Consider the following 26018-nt stretch of genomic DNA (forward strand, 5'->3'; position numbering starts at 1 on the left):
GACACCCTCGGACCTGTGCGCGTGAGACGTTGCTCCATCCAGCTGTTGTTGATCACCATTCTTCTGTACTCGGAAAGATGGCGACCAAGGCAAGCCTCGAAATCACCAAGGGCGGCACGCTCGTCGAGCCAGTCCCGGGTTACGCCAGCGGTTCCGACTCGGTCAAGGATGAGTCTACTGACCTCCTCCGACCGTTTCCTACCGAGGAAGAGTGGGCGACCCTCCCCCGCGTGGCAGGATCGATTCCCTGGACCGCCTGGACCGTCGCCTTCGTCGAGTTTGTTGAGCGTTTCTCGTACTATGGCACCAGCGCCGTGTGTAAGTACTACTGCAGCACCTACTTGACAGGTCACCCGGGTCTTCATCACTAACACAGCTTGTCTACTTCAGTCGTCAACTTCATCCAGAAGCCCCTGCCCAAGGGTTCCGTGACGGGTGCCGGCTTCCTCATCTCGCCGGGTTCGGGCGCTTTGGGCTTGGGCCAGCGCGCCTCGACGGGGCTGATCACGTTCAACAACTTCTGGTCCTACTTCACGCCGCTCATCGGGGCGTACCTGGCCGACCAGTACTGGGGCCGCTACCTGACGATCCAATACTCCAACTTCGTCGCGCTGGTGGGCCACGTCATCCTGGTCATGTCGGCCATCCCGGCCGTCATCGTGCACCCCAACATCTCCATCGCCCTCTTCGCCATCGGCCTCGTCATCATGGGCATCGGCACCGGCGGCTTCAAGTCCAACATCTCGCCCCTGATCGCCGAGCAGTACAAGGACTCCAAGGCCTACGTGCGCGTGCACAAGCGCAGCGGCCAGAGGGAGATCGTCGACCCCGCCGTCACCACGGCCCGCATCTACATCTACTTCTACTTCCTCATCAACTGCGGCTCCATCACGGGCTCGCTGGCCATGGTCTACTCGGAGCACTTCGTCGGCTTCTGGCTCTCCTTCACCCTGCCGACCGTCTGCTACCTGCTCTGCCCGGCCGTGCTGCTGTACTTCAAGAAGACGTACAAGCTGTCCCCGCCGACGGGCTCCGTCATGGGCAAGGCCTCGAAGCTGATCCGGCTCGCCTACAAGAAGAGCACCGGCTTCCGCGACCCGGCGTTCTGGCAGCGCGTCAAGCCGAGCGAGCTCCGCGCGCGCGGCGAGGCGGTCCCGGCCTGGATGACGTTCGACGACCAGTGGGTCGACGAGCTGAAGCGCGGCGTCGTGGCCTGCAAGGTGTTTCTGTGGTACCCGCTCTACTTCCTGGCCTACAACCAGATGACCAACAACCTGGTCTCGCAGGCGGGGACCATGGTGCTGGGCCAGACGCCCAACGACATCGTGGCCAAGCTGAACCCCATTTTTATCATCATCGTCATCCCCATCATGGACTTTGGCGTCTACCCGGCCCTGCGCAAGATGGGCGTGCACCTCTCGCCCATCAAGAAGATCACGGCCGGGTTCGTGCTCGCCTCCCTCGCCATGGTCTCGGCCTGTGTTATCCAGGCCTACATCTACAAGCTCTCCCCCTGCGGCCACGAGGTCAACAAGCTCACCAAGCAGGGCAAGGACTGCACCGCGCCCTTCTCGGTCTGGATCCAGGTCTTCCCCTACGGCTTGATCGGCATGTCGGAGGTCCTAGCCTCCATCACGAAGCTCGAGTAAGTCGTACATCAACCCCCCTTCCCATTATCATACTAACGCCGAACCACAGATACGCCTACACCAAGGCCCCCCAGAACATGAAGTCGACCGTGCAGGCCATCGCCCTCTTCACGTCGGCCGTGTCGTCGGCGCTGGGCCAGGCGCTCGTCGCGCTCTCCGACGACCCGCTCCTGGTGTGGAACTACGGGTTCGTGGCCGTCGTCGCCCTCGTCGGCGGCATCGGGTTCTACCTCACCTTCCGCAAGGCCGACCGCGACGAGGACGCCATGAACAACATGCAGGAGAGCGCCTTCCTCGGCAAGGACGTCGGGGCTGCGGCCGACAACGCGGCGGCGGTGGGTGGCGAGGGCACGGTGGTGCGGGAGGTTTCTGATGATGAGAAGAGGGGGGAGGGCGTTGCGGCGGCGGAGAGGAAGGAGGTGGGCGTGTAGGGCGAACTGTTTAGTTGTCGGCGGGGCGGTAATGAAGATCTCCTGAATCAACTCAGTGTTCATTTCATGAATTCTCAAGACTCAAGATATGCCAAACACGTGCTTCATCAGTCTGTTTGCATTGGTTGCTTCGAAGATGTGACACATCGGGTAAGCCCGTCTGCGCCCCAATTGATTCACCAATACCTCCTAATCGGAGTATGCCTTCAAGGTATGGCGCAGTCTGAACATTGAGTGCCGTGTAGATACCGGGTAACAACTGGTGGCCATTCCTCTGATGATGAAACATGTATATGCCCAAGTATGCTCGTAAGGAATGGTTACATCGCGTGCCCAAGGTTCTTTGGGACGATGGGCTCTGGCGGTTACTGACGAAGGTAAAAGTTAGCGCCCCCTACACTGCAGATGGGTGCTGCGGTTTTGCCTGAAATCCAATTAGCGCAGTCTGCATGAAGGCACAACCGCCGTTCTTCCACTGAACTCTACTGCGTGTTTGAAACGGAATAGCAGGCAATGGCGACTCATTCCTCAAGTTTCGCGGCGCGACTTTGGAGAGGTGGTTCATCTTCGGTAGTATTGGGCCAGTTTCTCTAACCTCGTCGGTGTTTCAGGGTTCAGCGCTTCCCCAGACCCCGCGCAACCGAGTCGCGGGGTTTTCCTGGAGAACAGAGCACGTCCAGCTTTCGCAACAGGACAAGACAGGACACCAAGCAGCCAGAGCAGGTATGTGGCAAGGGGAATTACCGGAATAATTGATATAACGCTAGGTAATGCGCATTGATAGGGCATTCTCCCGCGATTCGGGCGTGACGGCTGACTGCGAGTCTAGAACACTGGCCGATTCGCCTCGCGTCTGTGTCCGTCTGGATCTACGGAACGTGCACAGCAACCTCGGGTCAATCGCGAGCTAGATAGGTTCTGGATATAATTCTACAACCGGCATACCACATGTAACCTACTTACATGACCGATTATATAGACCGCTAAATGATTGTTAGTACTGGGGTGTTGGTGCCTCATGCACGATGTGCCGGGCGCGGTGCACTTGCCGTTCTGCGGTTACCCACTGACTACGGAGTACTTGGCGTGAGAACACTTACCCCAGGCACCCCATGTGTTTATGCACGTGCAGTCGCGCGTTTGATCACCCTGGACGTTACCAGCTAGCACTCAACACTGGCCGAATCCCAACTTGACGCGCCCAAGGGAGAAAAGAAGATAAAGGAACAAGCCAAGGCATGTGCGTTTACCAGGATGTGATTGCCATTTGGATGATAATTGAGGATGCCTTAGACGAGGTGGAAAGTACAGGGTGCAATACTATGCGTCTACAGGTAGGTTGTATGCGACTATGGTTGCGATATAGTCAGCCACACCCACAGCCACCTCTATCCTTGGGTTGCCTCTGTACTACTAAATCAAGAGCATCCCGCATTCCAGCGTGGCGCAGATGGCCAAAGAAGGAGAATCAGATGGCAGTTGTCGAGTCGTCGGTCAGTCTAGCGGACTGTGCAAGACGATCAGATGGCACTCAGTTATCGGTCGTGGGTGAGGTCTGGACTCGAGGGGGGAGGGGGATGATGGGACAAAAACACGAAAGTCGGGTGTTGGCCCCGAGTCAAGTCGGTGGCCCGCTTTATTTATACTGGAAACGCCCAGAGCCCTGCCCAGAGAATTAGGCACTCGAGTCTAGACTCTAGACAGGAACAGGCCCCCCCGTAGCCGGTGGGGACTGTTAGAAGATTCTAAGGTAATCAAACTCTATTCTGACCTGATTCTGCGGATTCCTGCGTCCATATGTCCCTATGACTGCTAGACTGATGAGATCATCATTTCCCCATCTCGTCTTGAATCACCCCATGCAGCCCAACTCCCCTCACAACGGCGCTCGTAGGCCAATGTAAGCCCGATTTCAGTGTAACTGAAGGACAAGAAGCACAATACTGTAGGCAAGGAAACGTCTTGCTCAAATATCAGGTGCAAGCAAAACGGGGAGAGCCGGCCCAGTCGTGGCGCCAAGTTTGGTCGTCGACCGCAGCCCGACGGGCCCGCCGACCAGGATTTGAGCAGGGATCGCAAGACGCTTGGGAAGTCCCGTCATCTGCCATACCGGATTCCCTGTCGAGGATGAACATGCCACCTCTTTCCCGGCTCGTCGTTTCTGGGGTCTACGTGTAGGACACCCCGATGCTGCGAGGGCCCCTGCGCCTCGCTACCGCCCTCAATGATTCGCAACGACAGGCTATGCATTACGTTCCCTCAGCAAGGCGTAGTGAACCCTAAATTCTTCTGGAAAGGGGGGGATGTGACGCTGGCCGGCATGGGAGGGCCGCTTTTGGGGTATATATAGATTGCCGTTGTGGTACCGTTCGTCTGGATCTTCTACCTTCTGGCACCCACCTTCCCTATCGGTCTTTTCGAGGATACGATATAGTCACTCTTTAACCCAAATCGCTATTTTTCGTTCTTTTATCTCGTTACCACCGATCCAGCATGTTCAATCTTAATTCCATCATCAAGGCTTCGGCCATCCTGGGCTTCCTCAGCGCCGAGGCGACCTGCCTCCCTCGGGCGGCCGCGGCGGCGGGTAATGGTAGCACACCCGGCTCCGGCATGGTGGCGTCGACCTACTTTGCGGGCTACCACGTCAACAAGGGCTTCCCCGTGGCGGACATGCCGTTCGAGAAGTACACCGATGCGAAATACGCTTTCGCGTAAGATGATACCCACGACTACTACCTCTTGGTGATGAGAAAGAGAGCTGACATGATAAACAGTGAGACGGAAGCCGATGGCTCTCTGAACCTCACCCAGTCTGCCCCTGATCAGATCCCGGCCTTCGTGTCGGCCGCCAAGGCCAAGGTTCGTTGAGCCCTAGTGAACCAAACAGAGGGGACATGTTACTGACCTTGTACAACCATACAGAACGTCAAGGCAATGATCTCCATCGGCGGTTGGACCGGAAGCCGCTACTACTCCTCCATGATCGGATCGGCCGCCAACCGTACCGCTTTCGTGAAGACCTGCCTCGACCTCGTCAACCAGTACAAGCTGGACGGTCTTGACTTTGAGTAAGCACTCTTGCCCCCATCACCGGTTAGAACCACGCAAGTACTGATTAGGACCGAATAGCTGGGAATACCCCAACCGCCAAGGCCTCGGCTGCAACGTCATCAACAAGGACGACACGGCCAACTTCCTCTCCTTCCTGCAGGAGCTCCGCGCGGACCCCAAGGGCAAGTCGCTCTGGCTGACGGCCGCCGGCTCCCTGTTCCCGTGGTACGGCCCGGACGGCAAGTCCTCCACCGACCTGGGCGCCTTCGCCACCGTGCTCGACTACGTCATGATCATGAACTACGACATCTACGGCGCCTGGGCCGCCACCGCGGGTCCCAACGCCCCGCTCGCGTCCGGCTGCGACGCCCGCAACAACCAGGGCGGCGGCAAGGAGGGGGTCGCCAAGTGGAACGCCGCGGGCCTGCCCATGGACAAGATCGTGCTCGCCGTCGCGGCCTACGGGCACAGCTTCTCCGTCACCCCGTCCAACGCCTTCCCCAACGGCACCGCGGGGCCCCTCAGCGCGTACCCGGTCCAGAACTCGACGAACCGCCTGCAGGGCGGCAGCTGGGACTCGGACCCCCCTATCGACCCTTGCGGTGCGCCGCAGCCCCACAGCGGGACGTGGACTTTCCGGGCGATGATTGAGGAGGGCAAGTTCTTGGACCAGCAGGGGAACCCGGTTAAGGGGATGGCGACGGGATACGACAAGTGCAGTCAGACGCCCTACCTGTACGATCAGGCTCGCCAGACTTTCATCTCATACGACGATGTCCAGTCCCTTACCGCCAAGGGCGAGTACGTCAAGAGCTCGGGACTGGCTGGGTTCGCTACGTTTGAGGCTGGGGGCGACTACAACAACATCTTGGTTAACGCCATCCGGGCCGCCGTGGGTTTGTAAGACAGGACACGAGGTTGCTTGTTAGTGTGTTAATATGATTCAATTGGACATTGCTGTTGCTTTTATATAGACAAAACCAAAGACGACCGGGCATGTATTATTGTATATAGATCTATGGGGCATGCTATTTATGTTTGATGATTTGGGTACTATTAGGTCGAGTTGAATGACAAGATGTATGTGCCACACACTTTCGTCAAATGGTTCGGCATCTTGGTTCACGTGACAAGTATCTTCTATCTCCTGAACCTAGTATTGATCACCATGCTATTGTGCAGTGAATTCCAAGCTCAGATGCGGCATGCCTGAGAACTCGTCCGGCATGACGTAGGTGAAATTCCAAAACTCGACTGCATTCTCGGTTAGCCTAGAGCCCCCTGTCCAGAAAGGGCACCGTGAGATGCTTGTTGGTATGAGAGACACCGGGGCCTGTGAAAGACTTACAATCACGGAGGGGCTTGCTGCTACCCCCCATCTGCCCTGCAAAGGACAGCAAATGTGTCATGTTGACATTCCCGGATACCACAACGTCGAGCCCCTTAACATCTTTCCACCCGCGCACAGTCCGTCCATCGGCAAACGCCGAGACAACTAGTGTGAAGACGGAGGAGGAATTGCCCTCGGGGTAGGACAGGTCGAGACGCCAAGGAGCGACCTGGACGTCGAGACTTGTCTCTGTGGGGTACAGCTGTTCCATCGTAAGCTTAAGTTACAGATCAAAGTCCATCATCTTTCAATATCATACGTACCGAAAGAAACCCGATCTCGCCGCCCGCCTTCCACTGCACGACGGCCGGGTTGAACGACTCTTGCGAGGTCGACGGGCCGCCGACGACGGTCTCGTTGTAGGACTCGGCGCCGATGGTGATGTTCTCCGAGAGCCACGTGGTGATGTTGCGCGGGGCGTGGTCGTAGGGCGGGTAGTACGCCTGGGCCTCGAAGGTGCGCTCGCCGCTAAAGCTGACCAAGGAATCCAGGACGCCCACGGGAAGTAAGGTGGCGTGGAAGTCGGACAGAACGGCCATGAGGGGGGGACCAGGCCCAGTCGGCGGAGTGGCTCATGACTTGGGGCTGAGATGTTTGTAGTCTTTTAGCTCATGATTCTTTGTCCCACAATAGGGCTATCATAAATAACAGCAATGAGTGTTGTTGTTCTTAACATACCTTCCTGATGATAGACGAATTCTCCTTTCCGATCAGCGTCCACATCCACAGCCCCATGAGGCTCACGTAGCGGTTCATGTCGTACCCGTAAGCCCGGTCCCAGGGGCCGGCCATATTCTTCATCTCCGGGTGCCAGAGCTGCGCCACGGCCGACCAGGTGTCGCGCAGCATCTGGGGCCCGTACTCGGACATGGCGGAGTCGGCGGGCAGGTACTTGCACCAGAGCAGGAGGCCGAAGAGGGACACGCCCGTGTAGGTGCCCGAGTTGAACTCGGAGAGGGTGTTGTGCCGTACGAAGAGGTCGATGATCTCCTGCGCGTACATCTCGCCGGCGTCGGTCATGTTCTGGTCGCCTAGGCGGCGGCCTGTCCAGCCGGAGACAAAGGCGCGCATGAGGGCCTGTTTCTCGAGGTCAGTCTATGCTTTGATGCAGGGTCCCTTGTTCCCGAGGACGTACCGGGTTGCTGTAAGACGGGTAGAGATTGTCGTCGTCCACTCCGCCTACCCGGTAGCTATCCCCCACCGTCGCATTGTGGAGTGACTCAAGCATCAGTTCCTGCACCGCGTCGCCGATGAGCTCTGGGAACTCCTCCAGCATCACGACGAAGGTGGTCCCTACGAACCCGCGCCAGTTGGGGTCCCAGGAATTATATATACTCGCGGGGTACGCCTCAGTCCCCACCTCGGGCTCCTCCGGATACTTCTGATAGCCCCCGTACCATTGCTGCGAGACGTTGCTGAACTGGGCGCCGATGATGTTGGTGATGATGTGCTCAGCCTCCTTGGCGTCGTCTTTCTCGTTACGCGCGAGGAGCCCCACGGCGTACCACGCAGAGCTGCGGGTTTCGTGGCGCAGGGCCGCGCCGCCTTCGACGTCGTAGAGGTAGCCGAGGTCGCGGTCGTAGAAGGTGTCCATCCAGGCCATGGACTCGTTCAGCAGGCCCTGGGCGTTGGGCGACATGGAGGTGACATAAGAGGCGGAGCTGAGGGCCGGGAGCCCGGCCACAGCCAGCAACAGAGGAATCGACAGCATTGTCTCGGTTAGTAGACACCTAAGTCTCCCAGTTCCTGACTATGAAGACATCATGGGAAATCAATCCCGGAAATTGGGGGCGGTCCAGGGGTTTTGCTCATCATGAGGGAGGCTGGTAGCAATCCCTGCCACCTGTGGCCAACAGCAGATATTGGCGTTACACCCGACGGCGGGGAGATCTGCTCGGCGCGAACCACCTTTGCCGTGTACACCGTGGCCCACACTCGGATTCCGTCATGATTTTACGGAGCACCTGCCGTATCTGAACTAGGGGGGCATGGGAGTGGTGCCAAGATGTGGGGTCAGCCGGCGAAGTACGGGTTCGACAGGAGACCAACGGGAAATACGACGATCAATGCCTGTAAAGAAAGGTAGAGAAGACTAGGATCCTACGGTGTTACATCAACTATACTTATAAAACCTCCCCGCAAATCCCAAAGAAGTGCCATGCGCGTCGAATTCATTGACAGCCCGCCCAAGTGCTGCTTTCAACTATTATATCTCTCAAGCATATTCAGCAGTTACGCCTCCACACTTCTCGCCGTTCACCTCCAGCGAGAAGGTCATGTTGGCGTCTTGAGTGGAAAGCACCAGATCGTAATTGATGTGGTAATATTTGTTCCCCTGGGGGTCAGCGACCGTCTCAAACCGAGACTTGTCGATGCCCATGAGGTAGCTCTTGAGCCGGCAATTGACGTGCACGTCGTTGCCCGGGTAGGTTGGCGCGGTAGGAAGGTCGCACATGAGCAGTGCGTCCTCAAAAATCAAGGAACTTGCATCGGCCTTGACCGAGATATCTCTATAGAAGGAAAACTTGGTGATCGAGTCACGTTTGAGCTCCTCGCCCTTGTAGATGTACCAAGTCATCTGAGGTAGGTGATAGGGGCCGGTTAGCTTTTCGCATGAGCCTGGCAAGCATTGCATTCTTGAGGTACTACTTACCCTACTGCACTTCCATTTACCTGACACCTTATCTTTCTTCCGAGCCTGGTCCTTGTCAATGACACTGTCCCATTCTTGCATCGCGCTGACGCCGTAATGTCGGACGGCTTGGGTGGAGACAACGACAGGAGCTAGATTCGTTTCCAATTTGGTCAAGACAGCACCCCTAGGCATGCCTGGTAAGTATTCATTGCGGAAATGAACCAGTGGTGTGGTAGGCTTACTTAACAATAGCTGCCCATGCATCATCTGGCTGGATGACCTGGACGTCGGGGAACGACTTTTCGATCTCTCCTTTAAGATATTGGCTCGACCCAAAGCCACCGACGAGAAGGATTCCCTAACAAACGTTGTTAATAGGTGATCAAAGGCTTAGAGAAATTCCAGAGCCTACTGTAACATCCTCTCCAGCCCTCTTCAGCCGGGCGCTTTTGATCTGTTGATCAACATATCGAAGAATGTCTTTGATAACAGGATCGAATATGGACTTGACATCCTCTCTGTCAGGTATCAGATGTTTGTGCGGTTCGAACGATGAGGCGACCACGTGACTTACCCAGTCATGGTCCAGCAGTTGTCCTTGAGCCTCACGTCTTCATCGTCTTCAAGATTGGCGTGAAAGAACACGATGAAGTGCTTCTCTTCCAAATTGCCACGAAAGCCGGGCTTGATGACGTGATCCCATTCGAAGGCGGCTTTGGCCCAGCCTTCGGTTTTCTGTAGGGCGATCCACTGCTCTTCGCCGACGACCTCTTTGACCCGTTCCGCGAATCCGTCATTGAGCATCAAGGAACCAGCGACACCCCCTTTTGAGAAGACGGTAAGCTTGGGTAGTGATGCTGTGTATGTGCTGATGGTAATGCAGTGCCCTTACCTGATCCTTCCACCACTTCTCCCAACTTCAGATACGGCTCCGTCTCTATGACTTCGTACGAGATGAGGTCGACGGTGCCTCCTCCACAATCACAGAGAACGAAGGCGTCACCAGGCTTTGGACGCTTGTTAGATAACACCCAAGAGAGACCTGGATACTACTCTTACCTTCAAGGCCCGCTCTTGCATATGGAGCGTGTAGATGGCGGCTGCCTCTGGTTCTGTGACCATCCTCACAGGATGAATCTCTGCTCTCTTCGCTGCCTACAGTCCCGATTAGCGGCATTATCCCATCAAGTCGTCATGGCACCCCACATTGAACTCACCTTGAGTGTGAGGTCTCGAGCCTTGTCTGACCAAACAGCCGGAACGGTCAGAACGTATTGCTTCTGGCACATGTCGAAATATTCTTTTGGGACCCGGTCCCTGATCTTGTTCATGGCATGTCGGTAAATAGCCTGCATGAAGTCGGCCGCGACATCCACTGGCTGTTTCCCGACCTTGCTCAGCTCTTTGAGGTCCGTCTTGCGGCTTGCCCGAGGCAGGTAGACCGGCTTCTGCTGGGTGGGATCGAGGAGGAGCTTGACTCGGGGAATGTTCCCGGAGACGGTTCGCTGGCTTACTTGGCCGCCCCATTTGAAGTCGGCGTCGCCACCTTCGCCATAGTTGACGACGGTGGGTACTTTGGGTTGCGAGTGCCCTTCGAGGCCTGAAATTGATGGGTGGCCGGTTAGTTGTCAATAGTTCGAAGGACGTGAAGGACTACCGTCCAGAGATCACATACCGGGCCAATCATTGATGCATTGGGGATCGGGCTTCTTGCCTGGGTTGTTGAAACAGTAAGCAATACCCGAGAACGTTGTGCCGAAGTCTAGTGCTATGACAAGGCGATCGTCCGACTCTTCAGTCGAAAGACCCAAGTCGGAGAGCTTGTTGGTTAGATCCGAGGTCATTGTATCGCTTCAGCTAAACAGCAGGAAGAATGTATTTCGTAGGTAGGGGTTTTCGACTGTTTGATAGATTTGCGTTATACCCATGAGAATGAGCACAGATGGATAATATAGTAGTAAGGGAGTGTTCAGATACAAGGACTTTAGTAAAGCCAGCTTCTGTTCGCCATGTCCGACATGAGATGAGGCTCTGCCTAATCTCAATCAGACCCAGGATCCAAGTTGAGCCTGGGCCTTCCTAGGACCCCCAATGTCAACCTGATACATTTAAGCGCTCAGCCTTCTCTCAGCAGATGCATGAAAATGCACTTTTCCGGCCGCCAATATATAGTTCGTGGCCTTAGCGCCTATCATTTGATGTGACGACTTGATGCAACCTGTCGGCTTGTGACAACTATTGTTCAGCTCAAGGACGCCTCCGATCCTCGTTCATTGCAAGGCGCCCGAGGCGCTTGTATCAGTAAATTGGCGCATATACGAGGTCTAGAATTGGGTTGCACGAAGGGGTGATTCGTGCCAACACACAAGATGCGCTATTTTGGGATTGCCTTCTGAGACAATTCTAGCCATACCCTATCGTACACTTCCTCGGTAGGGTTTGTTATGATCGATTTTACGTGTACTCGCAGCCTTACTACGAAATTGCGTACCGGGATCATACTATCCCACATCCCTGCATGCTGTGCTTGTTTGGACTAGACATTGCCACCGAACTTGCAGAGTCACGGGAGCCAGCAGCACTGACGTCTGGAGCCCTACTACATGGGATGCGTCAATACATTTCAACTATTATTCAAGGCTGGTGTTCTCTCTCGTCTCTCGCGGGTTTGAGTTGTGATTGACTGCACTCACAAACCTACCAGAGTCTTGTAAACTTCTTTCTATATCACTTCGTCTAGAGATACCAACATGATGAGTACCGAAGAGCGCAAATCCGATGAACACCGTCGACCCTCCGGTCAGCAACCACCACCACCTCCATTCAGCATGCAACAACTGCGTACGGTAATTCACGACGAGGTGTCGGGCCTCCTTAATCATTTCCTGGGCCAGCAATCAATAGGACCCGTATGTTAAGTCTCCTAGGTACGGCATTCGTGTTCGGAAGTATTGATTCTGACGTAATTACAGCCCAGAGATCCCTCTTCCAGTCACAGAAGCAGTGGTCACAAGGGGAGTTCGAGGGAAGGTCACCGGTCGAACGATCACAGAAGCTCTTCGAAGACCTTCGAGAAGCCATCGCCACGCGTTAGGGACGCTGAATGGCCGGTCTATAGGGTCAGACGGAGCGATAATCCCGAGCCGATGGAGATTGATCAACAGGATTGCGCCGGGTTACCCCAGGCGACCATCGAATCCTTGAAAATGCGGGTCGAGGAGTTAACATCTGACGTCAAAACCAAAGACCGGGAAGTGCAGATTTGGCGAGACGAAGTCGAGGAGAAGGAGAAGCAGTTGCAGACCTTGAATCATGAGCTCCAGGTCAAAGAGCAGCGTCTTCGCAAGTTTCAGGACATGGCACTGGCCCCGAGGGGCTTCGCCCAAACGCTGCCGGATAGCACCGTGCAGCAGAAGTATCTAGAGCTGACGGTGGCCATCAAGAACTTCATAATGGAGTATAAACGCAACATTCCTCTGCATTCCACCGAGGGCACCACAAAACTGAATAAAGACCAGAATGCGTTCCTCCAAACATTGATCGAGAATGGCAAATATCGCGGAACAGCGAAGCTGAGGCTACAGGGCAAGATGTTTGATCTCCTGTTTGCGGAGTTATTTGACGTGCGACCATATGGGCTACTCGATGGGAACTTGGAGGATGGTCTGGTGACGTCCGAGAAGCTGCTGGAGAAGATGCACGCAAGAGGTGAGGCCATTCTCATATAAAATGTCAAGAAAGTCAGCCGACGCCCCGATTGCTAACTTTGGAACTCCCCAGACAACATTGATAAGTTTGTCCATTGGAGACGGGCCTCGGCCGACTGCGCCAGCGTCTTGGAACAGAGGGACCTGGCAGGCGAGGTGGCCCAGACGATCGGCGCCTTTCTGCGCCCCTTCGTGGACCTGAACGACAAGAGCGAGAAGGCCCTCCTGGGCGTCTGCGCGAGGGCGGCGGAGCTCAACAACATCTTCCGCGGCGCGGACGGCATCTTCACGGTGTTGCGGGCTGCCCCCGACCAAGAGACAGACACGCGGCTCTACGACGTGGTGGATGAGGAGAGGACCGCGCGGGACGGCCTGGTTGGCCAGACGGCGTGCTGCATCTTTGGGGCGCTGGTAAAGAATGTGGCTGCGCAGCCATCGGGGCGTCCGATGGATCCGCGCTTCAAGGGGACGGTTGTCGTGTATAAATGACTGGCCGACTCGCCCAATTGGGTTTATACAAGTAACCGTTGGCACGCTTTGCTTTTCTTTGCTTTTTCTTCTCTTCTTCTTTTTGTTTTTGGGGCCAGACTATCTCTATTCCTCGGTATTCCATCTCTGTTCTCTGATCATCCCATGCCCGTTAGCGAAGCCCATCGGTGCGGCTCCGTGAGGTGGGGCTTTTGACGATACGTAGTTAGTGCCTGAATGCTGGATACAACATTGACTTGGTGCTATGTGTACGTTCTGGTCCATCAAACAAACTACGAGCCGAGTATCTGCTGTCGTATAGGATCATAGGCATAAAGTATCTCCAGGATCGACTGAAAGATGCTCGCTTCATGATAAAAGCTGCTCCGAGATCGCGCCTGGGATTTCGAGAAAAAGTGATCTTGCACCAAGGGCAGACCGAATCCGGTTCGATCCGAGCCGCTCCATAATTGCCGATCGATTTTCATGCCCAAAGATCGCCATATATACCGAAAGCGAACGATCATACAAGTTCTGAATGATTGGGTAGCTCGCTGAAGTGAGATCGCATCTCACCTGTGTGTAGTGAACGGCGCATGGCTAGCACCTGAGGATATATGCGTCCAACATTCATACGCTGTTGGATGCTCCATCTCGCTTTGGTCACGAGGCCTAATACAAGAAGGGGGCATGTTGTGCGCTTTTGCAACGCATCAGGAAGGGCCTACCTCATTCAACTAGGAATGGGTATTGACTCAGAGGTTTTCTCAAGTATTTGCCCACCAAATCAACAACAACGAAGCTGATGTAACGATGGACGCCCGCGATGATACGCAGCGATTGTCCTGAACGGGGGCGCTTAGGCCTGTTAAGGTTGTTCTAGCGTCGTGAGGAGTGCTAGCTGGCAAGGGATAACACACTAAAGCCCCTGAAGCGACGGGGCCGACAGGGCCGAGGGCCAATGGCAGAGCTCGAGCGGCCAGCGAAGCTTTGACGGCAGTGGGCACCAGTGCGGGATGCCAAGAGCTATCTGGAGTTTCAAGATGCGGTCATCCTCGTCTCAATCTGGCTGCAAGACCGGGCCTGGAACGTTTCAACCGGAAATGTTTCCTCGTCGCACCAATTGGCATTTACCTCTTCAATGTTGACAGATCCAAGACGTTGCTTCGACTTTTTTCTTTTCCCCTTTTCTTATTATTCCCATCTCTTCTTTCTAAACCATCCTGTTCTTGTGCTTCGTCTTTGCATCCATCGTTTGCTGGCAAGCGCTCTCTCCATAGAAGCATGTGCCGCTGTTTTATGACGGGTAAGCTCTAAAGTCCGACAGTCTTGTCTCGATCTGAGACTTCGACAAAATCTACAATCTCCCAACCTGCCTGTACCACCATTTCGCCATCTTCCATTCGTTCTTGCGCCTAGACGGTGAAACATCTCTTATTGGGGGTTCTACGAGATACACTTCAGCTGTAGAGTTTAGCTGTTGTTAATTTTGCCTGGAACCTTTGGTAAGTAAACAACCTGCCGGATCTCGACAAAACCCACAATAATACTGACTTCACGCTTCTTAATAGAATCCAGCAATTCTATAATATCTTCGACATATAATCCGAGCATTGCTCCATCATGGACGGTAGCAAAGAGGGCCTCCTCAGCCCTCGGCCGAATGGGGACTCGGATCCGATGCGCCGCTCGATGGACGGCCGCGGTTCCTTCGACGGCCGCCGCTCGTTCGACGATCGGAAATCCTTCGATGCCCGCTCTTCGCTCGACCACGATTCCGACATCGATGCGACCGAGTTTCTCCAGTCCGACCCTCTCACCGGCCCTAAGAATGAGCAGGCGCTGGCCCTGCGAGCCCGGCGGCGCAATTGCTGCACGCGGGTCTTCTGTAGCTGCTGCTGCGGCCGTTCGCGGCCTTGCCTCTTCAGCTGTTTGGCGGTCATCGGCCTGGTCATAATCGCGTTGGGGGCCGGTGGCTTCTTCGCCTTCAACAAGTTCAAGGGTGCCCCACAAGACGGTCTCTCGCCGCCGTGGTATCCCACGCCCAAAGGTGGCATAGCGCGGGGCTGGGCCGAAAGCTACCGCAAGGCCAGCGAGATGGTCAGCAAGATGACGCTGCCCGAGAAGGTGAACATCACCACCGGTACTGGCTGGTCAATGGGCCCGGCCGTGGGTAACACTGGCCCGGCTGTCAACGTGGGCTTCCCCTCATTGGCGCTCCAGGACGGGCCTCTGGGTATTCGATTCGCGGATAACGCGACGGCCTTCCCAGCAGGTATCACGGTCGGCGCGACGTGGAACAAGGACCTCATGTACAAGTGGGGCAATGCTCACGCTGTCGAGGCGCGCAAGAAGGGCATCAACGCCATCCTGGGCCCCTGCATTGGCCCCTTGGGACGGATGCCGGCTGGTGGCAGAAACTGGGAGGGCTTCGGTGCCGATCCTTACCTACAGGGTGTTGCGGCCTACCAGTCGATCAAGGGAATTCAGGATGAGGGTGTCATGGCTACCATCAAGCACCTGGTCGCCAACGAGCAGGAGCACTTCCGTCAGGCCTGGGAGTGGGGTCTGCCCAACGCCATCAGCTCCAACATCGACGACCGCACCCTTCACGAACTATACATGTGGCCGTTTGGCGATGCCGTAAAGGCCGGTGTCGCGAGTGTCATGTGCAGCTACAACCAGGTAAACAACAGCTACGCATGCGGAAACTCCAAATTGCTGAACGGCATCCTCAAAGACGAGATGGGCTTCCAGGGTTTCGTCATGAGTGACTGGTTGGCTCAGAGGGCGGGTGTCTCGACTGCCCTTGCGGGTCTCGACATGACTATGCCAGGCGATGGTCTTTTCTGGTCCGACGGCAAGAGTCTGTGGGGCTCCGAGCTCACCAAGTCCGTCATGAACGGCTCTGTACCGCTGGAGCGCATCAACGACATGGTTACGCGAATTGTTGCTGCTTGGTATCAGATGGGCCAGGATGACAAGGAGAAGTTCGACCCGGACGGTCCCAACTTTTCCTCGTGGACCGACGAGGAATACGGCGTCGAAGCCCCGGGCAGCCCGTCAGACCAGGAGAAGGTCCGAGTCAACGAGTACGTAAACGTCATGGGCAATCACTCCGTCTTGGCTCGCAGAATCGGCGCCGAAGGAACGGTCTTGTTGAAGAATGAGAACATGCTCCCGATGGATCACCACGGCAACACCGACATGAGGCGACGACGCATGAGACTCAGCAAGAAGCATGCAGGAAAGGCCAAGATTGGTATCTTTGGCGAAGATGCTGGACCCGGCAAGGGACGCAATGCGTGCAAGGACCGCGGCTGCAACCAGGGTACTCTGGCCTCTGGCTGGGGATCCGGCGCCGTCGAGTTCCCTTACCTCATTACCCCCGTTGAGAAGTTGTCCGACGAGTGGAAGAACAAGGACGAGGTCGACCTCACTACGCATCTTACCAACGAGAAACCCAAGCCGGAAGACCTCAAGAGCCGCGACATTTGCATCGTCTTTGCCAATGCCGATGGCGGCGAGGGCTTTATTTCGAGCGACGGCGTCAGAGGCGACCGCCCCGATCTTAACCTGCAGAAGGGCGGTGATGATTTGATCCTGGCCGTTGCTGACGGCTGTGGTGACGGCAAGGGCGAGGTCCTTGTGGTTATTCACGCTGTCGGTCCCGTCATCATGGAGAAGTGGATCGAGCACCCCAACGTGAAGGCTGTTATTTTGGCCAACCTGCCTGGGCAAGAGTCTGGTAACGCGCTCGCCGATGTCATTCTCGGGCATATCAGCCCCAGTGGCCATCTCCCTTACACCATTGGCAAGAGTATAGCAGAGTACGGCGAGGGTGCCCAGATCTTGTACCTCCCCAACGGCGTCGTGCCCCAACAAGATTTCAAGGAGGGTTTGTTTGTGGATTACCGCCACTTCGACAAGTACAGTATCGAGCCTCGCTTCGAGTTTGGCTTCGGTCTATCGTACACGACCTTCAAATTCTCGTCTCTGGACCTCAAGGAGGTCAAGCCCAAGAGCCAGTACCCCGCCGACCGGCCCAAGGACTTCGCCATGCCGCCCGAGTACGACAGCAAGATCCCCGAGGAGGACGAGGTCCTATTCCCCGAGGGCTTCCGCAAGCTCGAGAAGTACGTCTACCCATACATCGAGGACATTGAGGATATCGTGACCCACAAGTATCCCTACCCCGACGGCTACGACGTCAAGCAGCCCCTCTCGGGCGCCGGCGGCGACGAGGGCGGCAACCCGGACCTGTGGGAGACGTACGCGCAGGTGTCGGTCAACGTGACCAACGTGGGCGCGCGCGCGGGCCAGGTGGTGACGCAGCTGTACATGGGGTACCCGCAGGCGGTGCTGAACAGCGTCGTGTTCCCCTACCGGGTGCTGCGCGGGTTCGACAAGACGCTGCTGCAGCCGAACCAGACGCAGGCGGTCACGTTCAACCTGACGCGGCGCGACCTGAGCTACTGGGACGTGCAGGCGCAGAACTGGGCCATGGTGACCAAGGGTCAGTACACGTTCCATGTCGGGCGGAGTTCGAGGGATTTGCCGGTGAAGATTACGTGGTAGAAAAAAGACTACTGGCTACGGGTACGTGTAGAGATGCGATACAGTAGATGAGAAGAGAAGGCTTCGCGGAGAGGCTTGGCGTATTGGCGAAATGATGGGTATAAAATATCATACATAGCTGCTTTGGTGTATAATTCGAGTTTGGATATCACGATACTTGAGTACTTTGGCCTTGAATGTGACTACAGCACACGGGTTTTCATGATTGGTGATTTCTTAGATAGTATCACGGTGCTGCTGCCGGTGCTCTAACCAACCGACCAGCCCGACCCTTGTCCCCTTCAGGGCAAAGGGACGAGGTTGTCAAGTCAGCGCTTGACTGTCTACTAGAGCTTATTACCACCCCTTACAGATAGTATATCAATATGGCCTATTGAACTTACAGGTTTGCTATGGTTGCACTCGAAATTTCATTCAAGTACGAATTCGCCTTGTTGGATATAGATGCCAAGCTTGTTGTTGTAGGTGGATTAGGAATCCGGGACTTTTCAAATGTCCGTTTTCAGGTGGTCTGTTGCTATCAGTACTATCGGTAGGATATTGTCTCTCGTGTTGAGTCATGGGTCCGCCAGTCACGAAGGCATCCGGCGGGGCAGGTGTTATTGCGATTCGAAGTTGGCTTCAAAATATAGGTACGATCATAATAACCGTAATTTGATCCTACCATGGACATCTATCTGATCACGCAAGGCGACGGATGTCCAGAGTATTGGCGGTTGACTGACGAAGACATGACATTTTACCAATCGCATTTTGTCAAGTCCTTACTGGAATGCGCAGACATCCATACAGCCCAACCAAGGCCGCGGTTGCTGGCAGGAGATAAAGTTCCGGTGCCAACCAGATCCCAGATCAGCCGAGCGCAAGCCGCATGTTCCTGGCCGCATCCAGCCACGCCTCCCGGGCTCTTCCTGGGCGGACCCCGCTATCTGCAGGTGAAGCGAGCCGCGCAAGTGAGCCTCTGAGGCCCGTGAGGGGGAAGAGTGGTGGGCTGCGAGGCCCCGAGGTGGCAGCAGTGGTGCAGTGCTATCTGCACCATCCCACTACGGCGAACGGTTTTCTTTAGTGGGATGGACTGCCTAACCTTAAAGGCCCCCTTAGCGCACGCCGAAGCCTGGAATCTCTGATCTTTTCCCATCCCCCAACCCCAGCCTGCCTGTCTGCGCGCCACCTGCATCGTTTCCCCATGTCCTTGTTCGATCAGTCCACTACCGAAATTTTGCGTCACTTAAAAATCCCTACCTACCTGCATGACTTTGCCTGCGCATGCTTCCTTCACCTCAATTGAGCTTTGTCTGACATCTTCTACTTGCTACTCAGTGTCTTTCATGACATGATTGCTCAATCTTTCTACCAGTGATGAATATGCTGTGACAATACTGTATCGATCCACCCATGATAAACCAGAACTTTCCTTAGTGCCTTTGTATTACAAAGGCACCCGATCCGTCGGGGCCAGCTCCTTCCATCCACGACCTACGTCATTGCCAGCCAGATAAATACCGATCCAGTCGCCCTGCCATTGCGAGAGACCGAGCGAGTGATCGAACGGCAGCGACACGAGCCCTGAGACACTCTGCCCTACTCGTCATTACTTTTACTTTTTTCCCGACGCGAACCGACAAGTTGGCCGCTCCAGACGATATTTCGCGCGTCGCGACATTGAGAAAGAGAGTAGTGGCCAGAGAGTAGGAATATACATAACGAGAAGATGGTGCATTCTGGTCAGGTGGCGGCGGCAGCCTCTGCTGACTCGTCGCGGAGAGTCGCAACAGAAGCCACAGGCACTCCCAGGACCCCCGTACGATTACGACCGAACCGATTGACCTCGACAGGCTCGTTCCGCGCAGGCTCACCTCCGCCAACGCTCAGGCCTCTGGGCCGCGGCCTGCGACGACTATCGACGCAGCACCACCACTACCAGACCTTCCCGACACCCCCTCCCAAGACCCCGGGCCACCGACCGTCGGGCTCCGAGTCAGGCGGGTCCGATGCTGGCGACGAACACACACCTACGCCGCTGCCTTGGCGACAGCTCGCCCTGCTGGCGCTGCTCTCGCTGTCGGAGCAGACGGCGCTCAACTCCATCTCGCCCTACCTGCCCACCATGGTCAAGGACTTCCTCCCGGGCGACGAGTCCAAGGTCGGCCTATACGTGGGGCTCCTCGCCTCGGCCTTTGCACTCGCCCAGCTGGCCACCAACCTCTTGTGGGGCTACCTGTCCGACATCATCGGCCGCAAGCCCGTTATGCTGCTCGGCACCACGTTCCTCTGCATCTGCTTCGCCATGTTCGGCTTTTGCACCCAGTACTGGCACGTAATGGTCGTGCACGTGGCCATGGGCCTCCTGAATGGCAATGCGGCGGTGGTGCCGACCTGCCTCGGCGAGCTGACGGACCGCAGCAACCAGAGCAAGGCCTTCACGTGGCTCCCTGTCGTCTACAGCTTGGGCAGCATCACGGGTCCGGCGTTGGGCGGCCTGCTGGTCGGCAGGGTAGCGGAGGATCGATACCCCTTCTTGGCTCCCAACATCCTGGGCGCCTCGCTCCTGGCGCTGAGCGTCGTCGTGCTCGCCATCTGGTACGAGGAGACGCTGGAAGACCAGGACGGCTCTATGGAGTGGTCGGAACGATTCGAGTGGTTCACGAGTTTATTCAAGAAGGGCAAGGGCGGCGCGAAGAAGCCGGCTGACGATGCCGACTCGTCCGAGGAAGATGGACTTCTTGCGCCCACCATCGAGGAAGACTCTGGCGGCGAGAATGACCACAAGGACCCCTCGGATCCCGAAACGTGGAAGGAGATAATGAACCGAACCACGGTCCTGGTCCTTCTCACATACCTCATCTTCCAGGTGTCCAACATCTCGTTCAGCAGCCTGTACCCCATCTATGCGGCCGCAGACCCTCCGACCGGTCGAGGTCTTCAGTCCGACGTTATTGGCGTCTCGCTCTCGATTGCCGGCATCTTCACCATTCTGTTCCAGCTGGTCTTGTTCCCGCAGCTGAAGGCTCGCTTGGGCAACCTGGGCACGTACCGCGGATCGCTGCTGGGTCTCGCCATCAGCATGGCCCTGATGCCCTTCATTGGTTATCGCGACTCGCCAAGCGGCAAACTCTGGCTCTATGGGGAGATGGGCGTTATTTTGGTGATTAAAAACATTTGCGCCGTGGGTGGTCTGTCGAGTGTCATGCTATTAGTGAGTACCCTTCGTTGTTGTCTTGGGCATCTACCCGTTGTTATGTTCATTGGTGCTAATTTTGGAAACCAGATCACGAACTCAGCCCCGTCGCACTCCAGCCTGGGAACTCTAAACGGCATTGCGCAGACGCTGTCAGCAGCTGGAAGAAGTTTCGGGCCGTTCGTTAGTGGAAGCCTCTTCACCCTTTCCATGCGCGTAGACGGTAAGGGCGAATTGCTCGCTTGGGGCCTGTTCGGCGGGTTTGCCCTTGTTGGCTGGGCCGCCAGCTACGGCATCCGACCTCATGGCTTGGAGAGTACGGACGATGGGTTTGAGGACGAGGATGGGCACGGAGAAGACGAAGAGGCCGCCGCGCAATGATTGCGTAGAAGAGATCACGTGTGACAAGGAGCTTATCAACATTATTATTGCCACTCTTATTATCATCATTACAGGGACTGCATGGCGGAACAGGATTGCGCCGCTTATATGCCGCTGCAGATGCGGTGTTCTGCGGGGATGACATCCGCACTGCCGCTATTCCGCTAAAGCGATACACGCGGCGGCTCTTGCGGCGTTACTGGCAGCGAAGATGATGCTCACGGGCTACCAGGTTCAGCTCTTGTCAGGGCGAGGCCCCAGAGTACAGGTGTCGCTTTATTGAGAGAGAGTAAGGCGCTCTAGCTGACGAGGCCAGCTGAAGCGTTTCTGGCGGCGCCATTGGCTAGGTCAGCAGCCCTGTGGGAAGGGATCTGACAGCGTCCATCTATGTTTACCGGTTTAGAACTGGGCAAGACAAGATGTGTATACATTAATACCTACAGCGCTCGATGAAGGTCGAGGGTACAGAGAGAATAATATGTTTGCAGTTAATAGACTCACAGCGAATGACTATTTACTCGGGCTTTCCTTGCAGTAGACTGATGGTTGCTTACTGAGTATGAGCGGTTGCTGCCAGCTAGCGTCGACGCAGTCACGATGTAGGATCGATCGATGGATCCCAAGCGAAGATGGAGAGCACACTAGGTCTAAAAATATAATTGAGAAGAATCATAGTCGACATTGGTTCATTCATCTGTTACCAGCCGTCAGCAAACTAACTCGGTAACTGAAAATCGGCTCAAAGCCAATCAGCAAGCAATACCTACTTCTATCCGCGACGAGTCATCTAACTATAGCTCAAGAAAAGCAAATATATATGCCTATTTACGAGGCCGCATCGAAGGTCTTTCACGAGAGTCTGATGCATGAAGTGCATTTAGTTGTCGACCGCTATGGGGGTGAGTAAGAGCCAGTGGATAGCACGCGACAGCCCTACTAGGGCTTCAGCTACGTCATAGCTGAGAGCGTGAAAGAGAGACAGCCGGCCCGTGTTCAGCTGATCGGCTGGTGAGGATTGATGTTATTTCCAGCGCCGGCGCTTCTGCGGTGCGATGCGTGCGCTTGCTGACTCTACATTTGGGATCACGAGAGTTCTGACATGCCTACGCGCTTGCGTTGTCCAACACGAAGGTCATGTCATGCACCTGCATCCATTCAGACATATTGTTAACAGACAATATAGCGCAAGGAGTCATACTTGAGCTTCTTGATTGGATCGGAGGCAGTTCTTGGGCAGCATTATGTAGCAAATGGTAGTGGTAAAGACCGGTGCCAGGAGTTCCGGGTACGGGGGGTACTCGGCGATCCGCGCACTGCTGCATCGATGGCGCATGGGACTAGCCTAGCTTCACCCAGACTGCCGGAACCTCTCGAGACTACATCCATCATTCTCCATTTCCGGCAGGTTTGGCGAGAAGGATTTCGTTCCGGGGGTATGACCAATCTGACCATCTACCTAAGCTTTCAAACTTGTCTGAGACATCATGAAGATGTACATCAATTATGCAGGACAGACGGACGCTTGCATGAGGCTCTGGAAGGATTGAGATCAGGAATCGTTCCGAGGCAGGTTGTTAATCATCAACGGTGCACTCGGATGTTTCCGCCAGGATCTAGAAGGTTTCTAGAACATTGAGCCATATTATACATGAACTAGGTAGGTGACTCAATATGCAGGTCAATTGGGCGCGCATCTCGGTTCCGACGACATTCAAATGCCGTTTGCTCCTCGCCGAGCCAATGCTCGCCGGATGACAAACCGAGACGTGTTCAGTAAACACTTGGCATCATTGACGATGCCATCTACCAAGCATTCCACATGCACAATTACATAGCATCCCGCTTAGAACGCCGTGCCGATTTGGAATCGATTCCGCACAGGTCGGGCAAAGCGAGCCGCTTTCTCCCGGCTATTCATCAATTCAATTCGGGTCCCCCAAAAGTGCGTCACCGAGCGTCTGGTCAGCTTTATGAGGATGTACGGATTCACTAAGTCTTCACTCCAAATCGGCCCTATCGCACGGGAGGTTCTATGTGCGGCATTGCTGTACGAGCCACTCACTCCGTCCTCACCAGATCGCTCATACCCTTCTACCGAGGTTGAAGAAAACAACCGAGAAGTCAGTTCACCAGAAACCCCACGCTCTCGGCGTTCCTCAGGCAGCGGTGATTCCGAGAAATTTCCACCAATGGCGCATGGGGCGGGGAGCCGGCCTTCCACCTCACACCCCAATCTGGGATCGGGCATTATATCGAGCTTGTACGAGGTCGCCGACCCTGGTCTGCAGTATTACCTAACCATTGACTGATTTCCAAATCCCAAAAATAAGCTCACCATTCTGTCAGCAACCGCTCAACCGCAGGCATGGCAGACAGCCAATCGGATGGAACTTGTCAGATAATTTCAGAAATCTTCTAGAACTGCGGCGCTGTCTCTCGCCAATCTGGCTAGCCTTCAGAGTCCAAGCAGGCTTTAGCTAACCCCGAGGTCTCGTGTGCGTGCACCTATAAAAGAAGATCCACTCCCATCACAGGCGATGTTGTCATCCTCGTCATCCTACATCAGCCCCAGCCCCAAGCCACCGCAACGGGTCTATTCAACGGCGACAACAGCACAACGGCGACAATAGCACGGCTATTCCCCAACACGGCGTGAGGATGTTCAAAGGCCCACCCCCTATGCAGCCCTACCGGTCATTGCCAGGTTCCTATGCTGTCTTATCATCGTGTTCGCTCCACTCCGTGCCCCGGCCGAGTGCGAGGGTAACGGTCCCTTGTCCCTGCCCAGGAGTCATCGATGCACTGTACCCCATGTAAAATACGTCCCGAGGAGGGGTCTAATCGTGATCATCATTCCACTTGTTGCCTTTTATGGCACATCGGATTCCATATCTAGATGCAGACGGGGATCCCGGTTTTCCATTTCTCTTACGATACCAATGCATCGCCTACCTCCCTGTAAATGTCACCAGCCTACATCGTCGGGGCATGCCGAGGGCACGGAGCGGCCACCGCGTGTCGTCTGACCATGAGGACGGAATCAAGCCGCCACAGGGAAACTGTAAGATCTCGGAAGAAGAAAGAAACACAGCCATGATTTGGAGGTGCTCAGTCAGTCCCGAGTCCCTGGGGACCCTCTTCGACGTGAGACACGTAAGAACGAGAAAGGGCGTCCCAAGTGTCAACATGGGGCATGTCTACGTCAAGAATGTCATATAGACATGATATAAAGAATCACGGCCCTCCCTGGCTATGAAGGGCTCCTCGGCTAGATCACAACCAAGCAACGCAACACTACAGATCATCGACAGCAACCAATAAATGCAACTTGAGACCAGGGTGCAAGGAACGGCGATATACGAACGAAGAATACGAGTGTTGTTCATACGAGCTTCGAGAGAAAAACAGGTAAGCGATACACCTCGAATATCGACACAGGTTTGATGTTAAATATTATATTCATGATAGACCCTACCATCTAACAGATCATCTGTCTAACTTCGGCCACAAGTCTCCAGTAAACGCCGTCAATATGTCACGGAGTCACCACCACCACAGCAGCCACAGCAGCAAGAGGTCAAGGCCCTCGCATGTACGTAACTATTCCACCATGAGACTTCCTATACCACACCGTTTTGAAAAATAAATAAATAAATAGGCATTTGCCTCGACTCTACCCCCTGAGTAACTACTAACACCCTTCCTCCCCCAGTCCTCCATGCAGCAGTACATCGAGTCCCTCGAGACCCACCGCGTCAACACCCTGACGGAGCTGTGCCGGATCGAGCGGGTGGCGGCCGCGTGCGAGAACGAGGAGGACTCGCGCGCCTTCCAAGCGCCCATGACGCAGGCCTGGACCTACTACGTCACCACGAGCGGCCAGTTCCTGACGGAGCTGCGGGGGCTGAGCCCCAACTACCCCTTCTGCGCCGAGCTGGTGAGCGAGGCCCGCTGCCGCGTCCTGGCGGACCCGGAGAGCAATCGGAGTTGGAACTTGGCTTGGCTGTGTTTGGTGAAGATGCAGGAGGAGTCAGTTCCCTGTCCATCCCCTGCTATTATTGTGACCCGAGTCATACTGACTTTGTGTGAACCGGAATTAGTGACTTGATCAGATTTTATGCATCGTCTGAGTCCTGGCGTAAGGAGATGTGGCAGGACCGGTCGCCTACCGAGGAGGAGGCCGACCAGCTCGCGCAGTGTTTCGAGTACGAGTGGACGCAGGCGGTCGAGACCATGCTCCGGCATTGGCCCAATACTCCTACTTGGTACTAAGGGATGAATGATGAGAAATGATGTTGTGATTTTGTTTTGCATTCCCGGGAAGCATACCAGCCCGGGGAGGGTACATGTGCTTGTTAGACCGCTCTTTATTTGCTTCCTTCTTTTTCATGTTTCTTTGTCACTTAGATTCGGCTAGGGGCGGTACCAGGTCCAAAAGGTATAGACGGCAAGAATATTAGACGTGGGTATACTTTTTGCATCAGCGGGCTATTGGACTATACCAGAGGGGTATTTCGGGCTCGTCTTTGTTTATATAAAATGGCATA

The 26018-nt window shown here is 55.3% G+C and overlaps 8 protein-coding genes across 8 annotated transcripts; 6 read left to right on the forward strand and 2 right to left on the reverse strand.

Annotated features, from left to right (window-relative positions):
- Positions 1-77: 77 nt before the first annotated feature.
- Positions 78-2080, forward strand: PG985_012795 (MFS general substrate transporter; the record flags this gene model as incomplete). Its single annotated transcript, XM_066832561.1, has 3 exons — positions 78-318; positions 391-1645; positions 1699-2080. 3 exons carry the CDS (start codon positions 78-80, stop codon positions 2078-2080), a joined length of 1878 nt encoding a protein of 625 aa, XP_066680611.1.
- A 2493-nt stretch (positions 2081-4573) lies between these two features.
- Positions 4574-6038, forward strand: PG985_012796 (uncharacterized protein; the record flags this gene model as incomplete). The annotated part of the gene is made up of 4 exons (XM_066832562.1): positions 4574-4794; positions 4858-4942; positions 5006-5151; positions 5213-6038. The coding sequence occupies 4 exons, from the start codon at positions 4574-4576 to the stop codon at positions 6036-6038; spliced, it is 1278 nt and encodes a 425-aa protein (XP_066680612.1).
- A 267-nt stretch (positions 6039-6305) lies between these two features.
- On the reverse strand, positions 6306-8253 carry PG985_012797 (uncharacterized protein; the record flags this gene model as incomplete). The annotated part of the gene is made up of 5 exons (XM_066832563.1): positions 6306-6415; positions 6483-6726; positions 6788-6967; positions 7203-7601; positions 7660-8253. Coding segments are annotated over 5 exons (1527 nt in total), but the record flags the coding sequence as incomplete, so codon positions are not given.
- A 486-nt stretch (positions 8254-8739) lies between these two features.
- PG985_012798 (uncharacterized protein) lies at positions 8740-11003 on the reverse strand (the record flags this gene model as incomplete). The annotated part of the gene is made up of 9 exons (XM_066832564.1): positions 8740-9129; positions 9178-9343; positions 9402-9517; positions 9572-9677; positions 9734-10027; positions 10087-10166; positions 10219-10314; positions 10377-10759; positions 10835-11003. The coding sequence occupies 9 exons, from the start codon at positions 11001-11003 to the stop codon at positions 8740-8742; spliced, it is 1800 nt and encodes a 599-aa protein (XP_066680614.1).
- A 906-nt stretch (positions 11004-11909) lies between these two features.
- On the forward strand, positions 11910-13355 carry PG985_012799 (uncharacterized protein; the record flags this gene model as incomplete). The annotated part of the gene is made up of 3 exons (XM_066832565.1): positions 11910-12068; positions 12132-12867; positions 12940-13355. 3 exons carry the CDS (start codon positions 11910-11912, stop codon positions 13353-13355), a joined length of 1311 nt encoding a protein of 436 aa, XP_066680615.1.
- Positions 13356-14957: 1602 nt separating this feature from the next.
- On the forward strand, positions 14958-17912 carry PG985_012800 (glycosyl hydrolase family 3 N terminal domain-containing protein; the record flags this gene model as incomplete). The annotated part of the gene is made up of 1 exon (XM_066832566.1): positions 14958-17912. One exon carries the CDS (start codon positions 14958-14960, stop codon positions 17910-17912), a length of 2955 nt encoding a protein of 984 aa, XP_066680616.1.
- Positions 17913-19623: 1711 nt separating this feature from the next.
- On the forward strand, positions 19624-21471 carry PG985_012801 (uncharacterized protein; the record flags this gene model as incomplete). Its single annotated transcript, XM_066832567.1, has 1 exon — positions 19624-21471. The coding sequence occupies one exon, from the start codon at positions 19624-19626 to the stop codon at positions 21469-21471; it is 1848 nt and encodes a 615-aa protein (XP_066680617.1).
- Positions 21472-25003: 3532 nt separating this feature from the next.
- On the forward strand, positions 25004-25743 carry PG985_012802 (uncharacterized protein; the record flags this gene model as incomplete). The annotated part of the gene is made up of 3 exons (XM_066832568.1): positions 25004-25063; positions 25184-25500; positions 25572-25743. The coding sequence occupies 3 exons, from the start codon at positions 25004-25006 to the stop codon at positions 25741-25743; spliced, it is 549 nt and encodes a 182-aa protein (XP_066680618.1).
- Positions 25744-26018: the final 275 nt, after the last annotated feature.

The sequence above is a fragment of the Apiospora marii genome, assembly GCF_038362585.1.
Source record: "Apiospora marii strain CBS 49790 chromosome Unknown utg000009l_segment0_segment0, whole genome shotgun sequence".
Lineage (NCBI taxonomy): Eukaryota > Fungi > Ascomycota > Sordariomycetes > Amphisphaeriales > Apiosporaceae > Apiospora > Apiospora marii.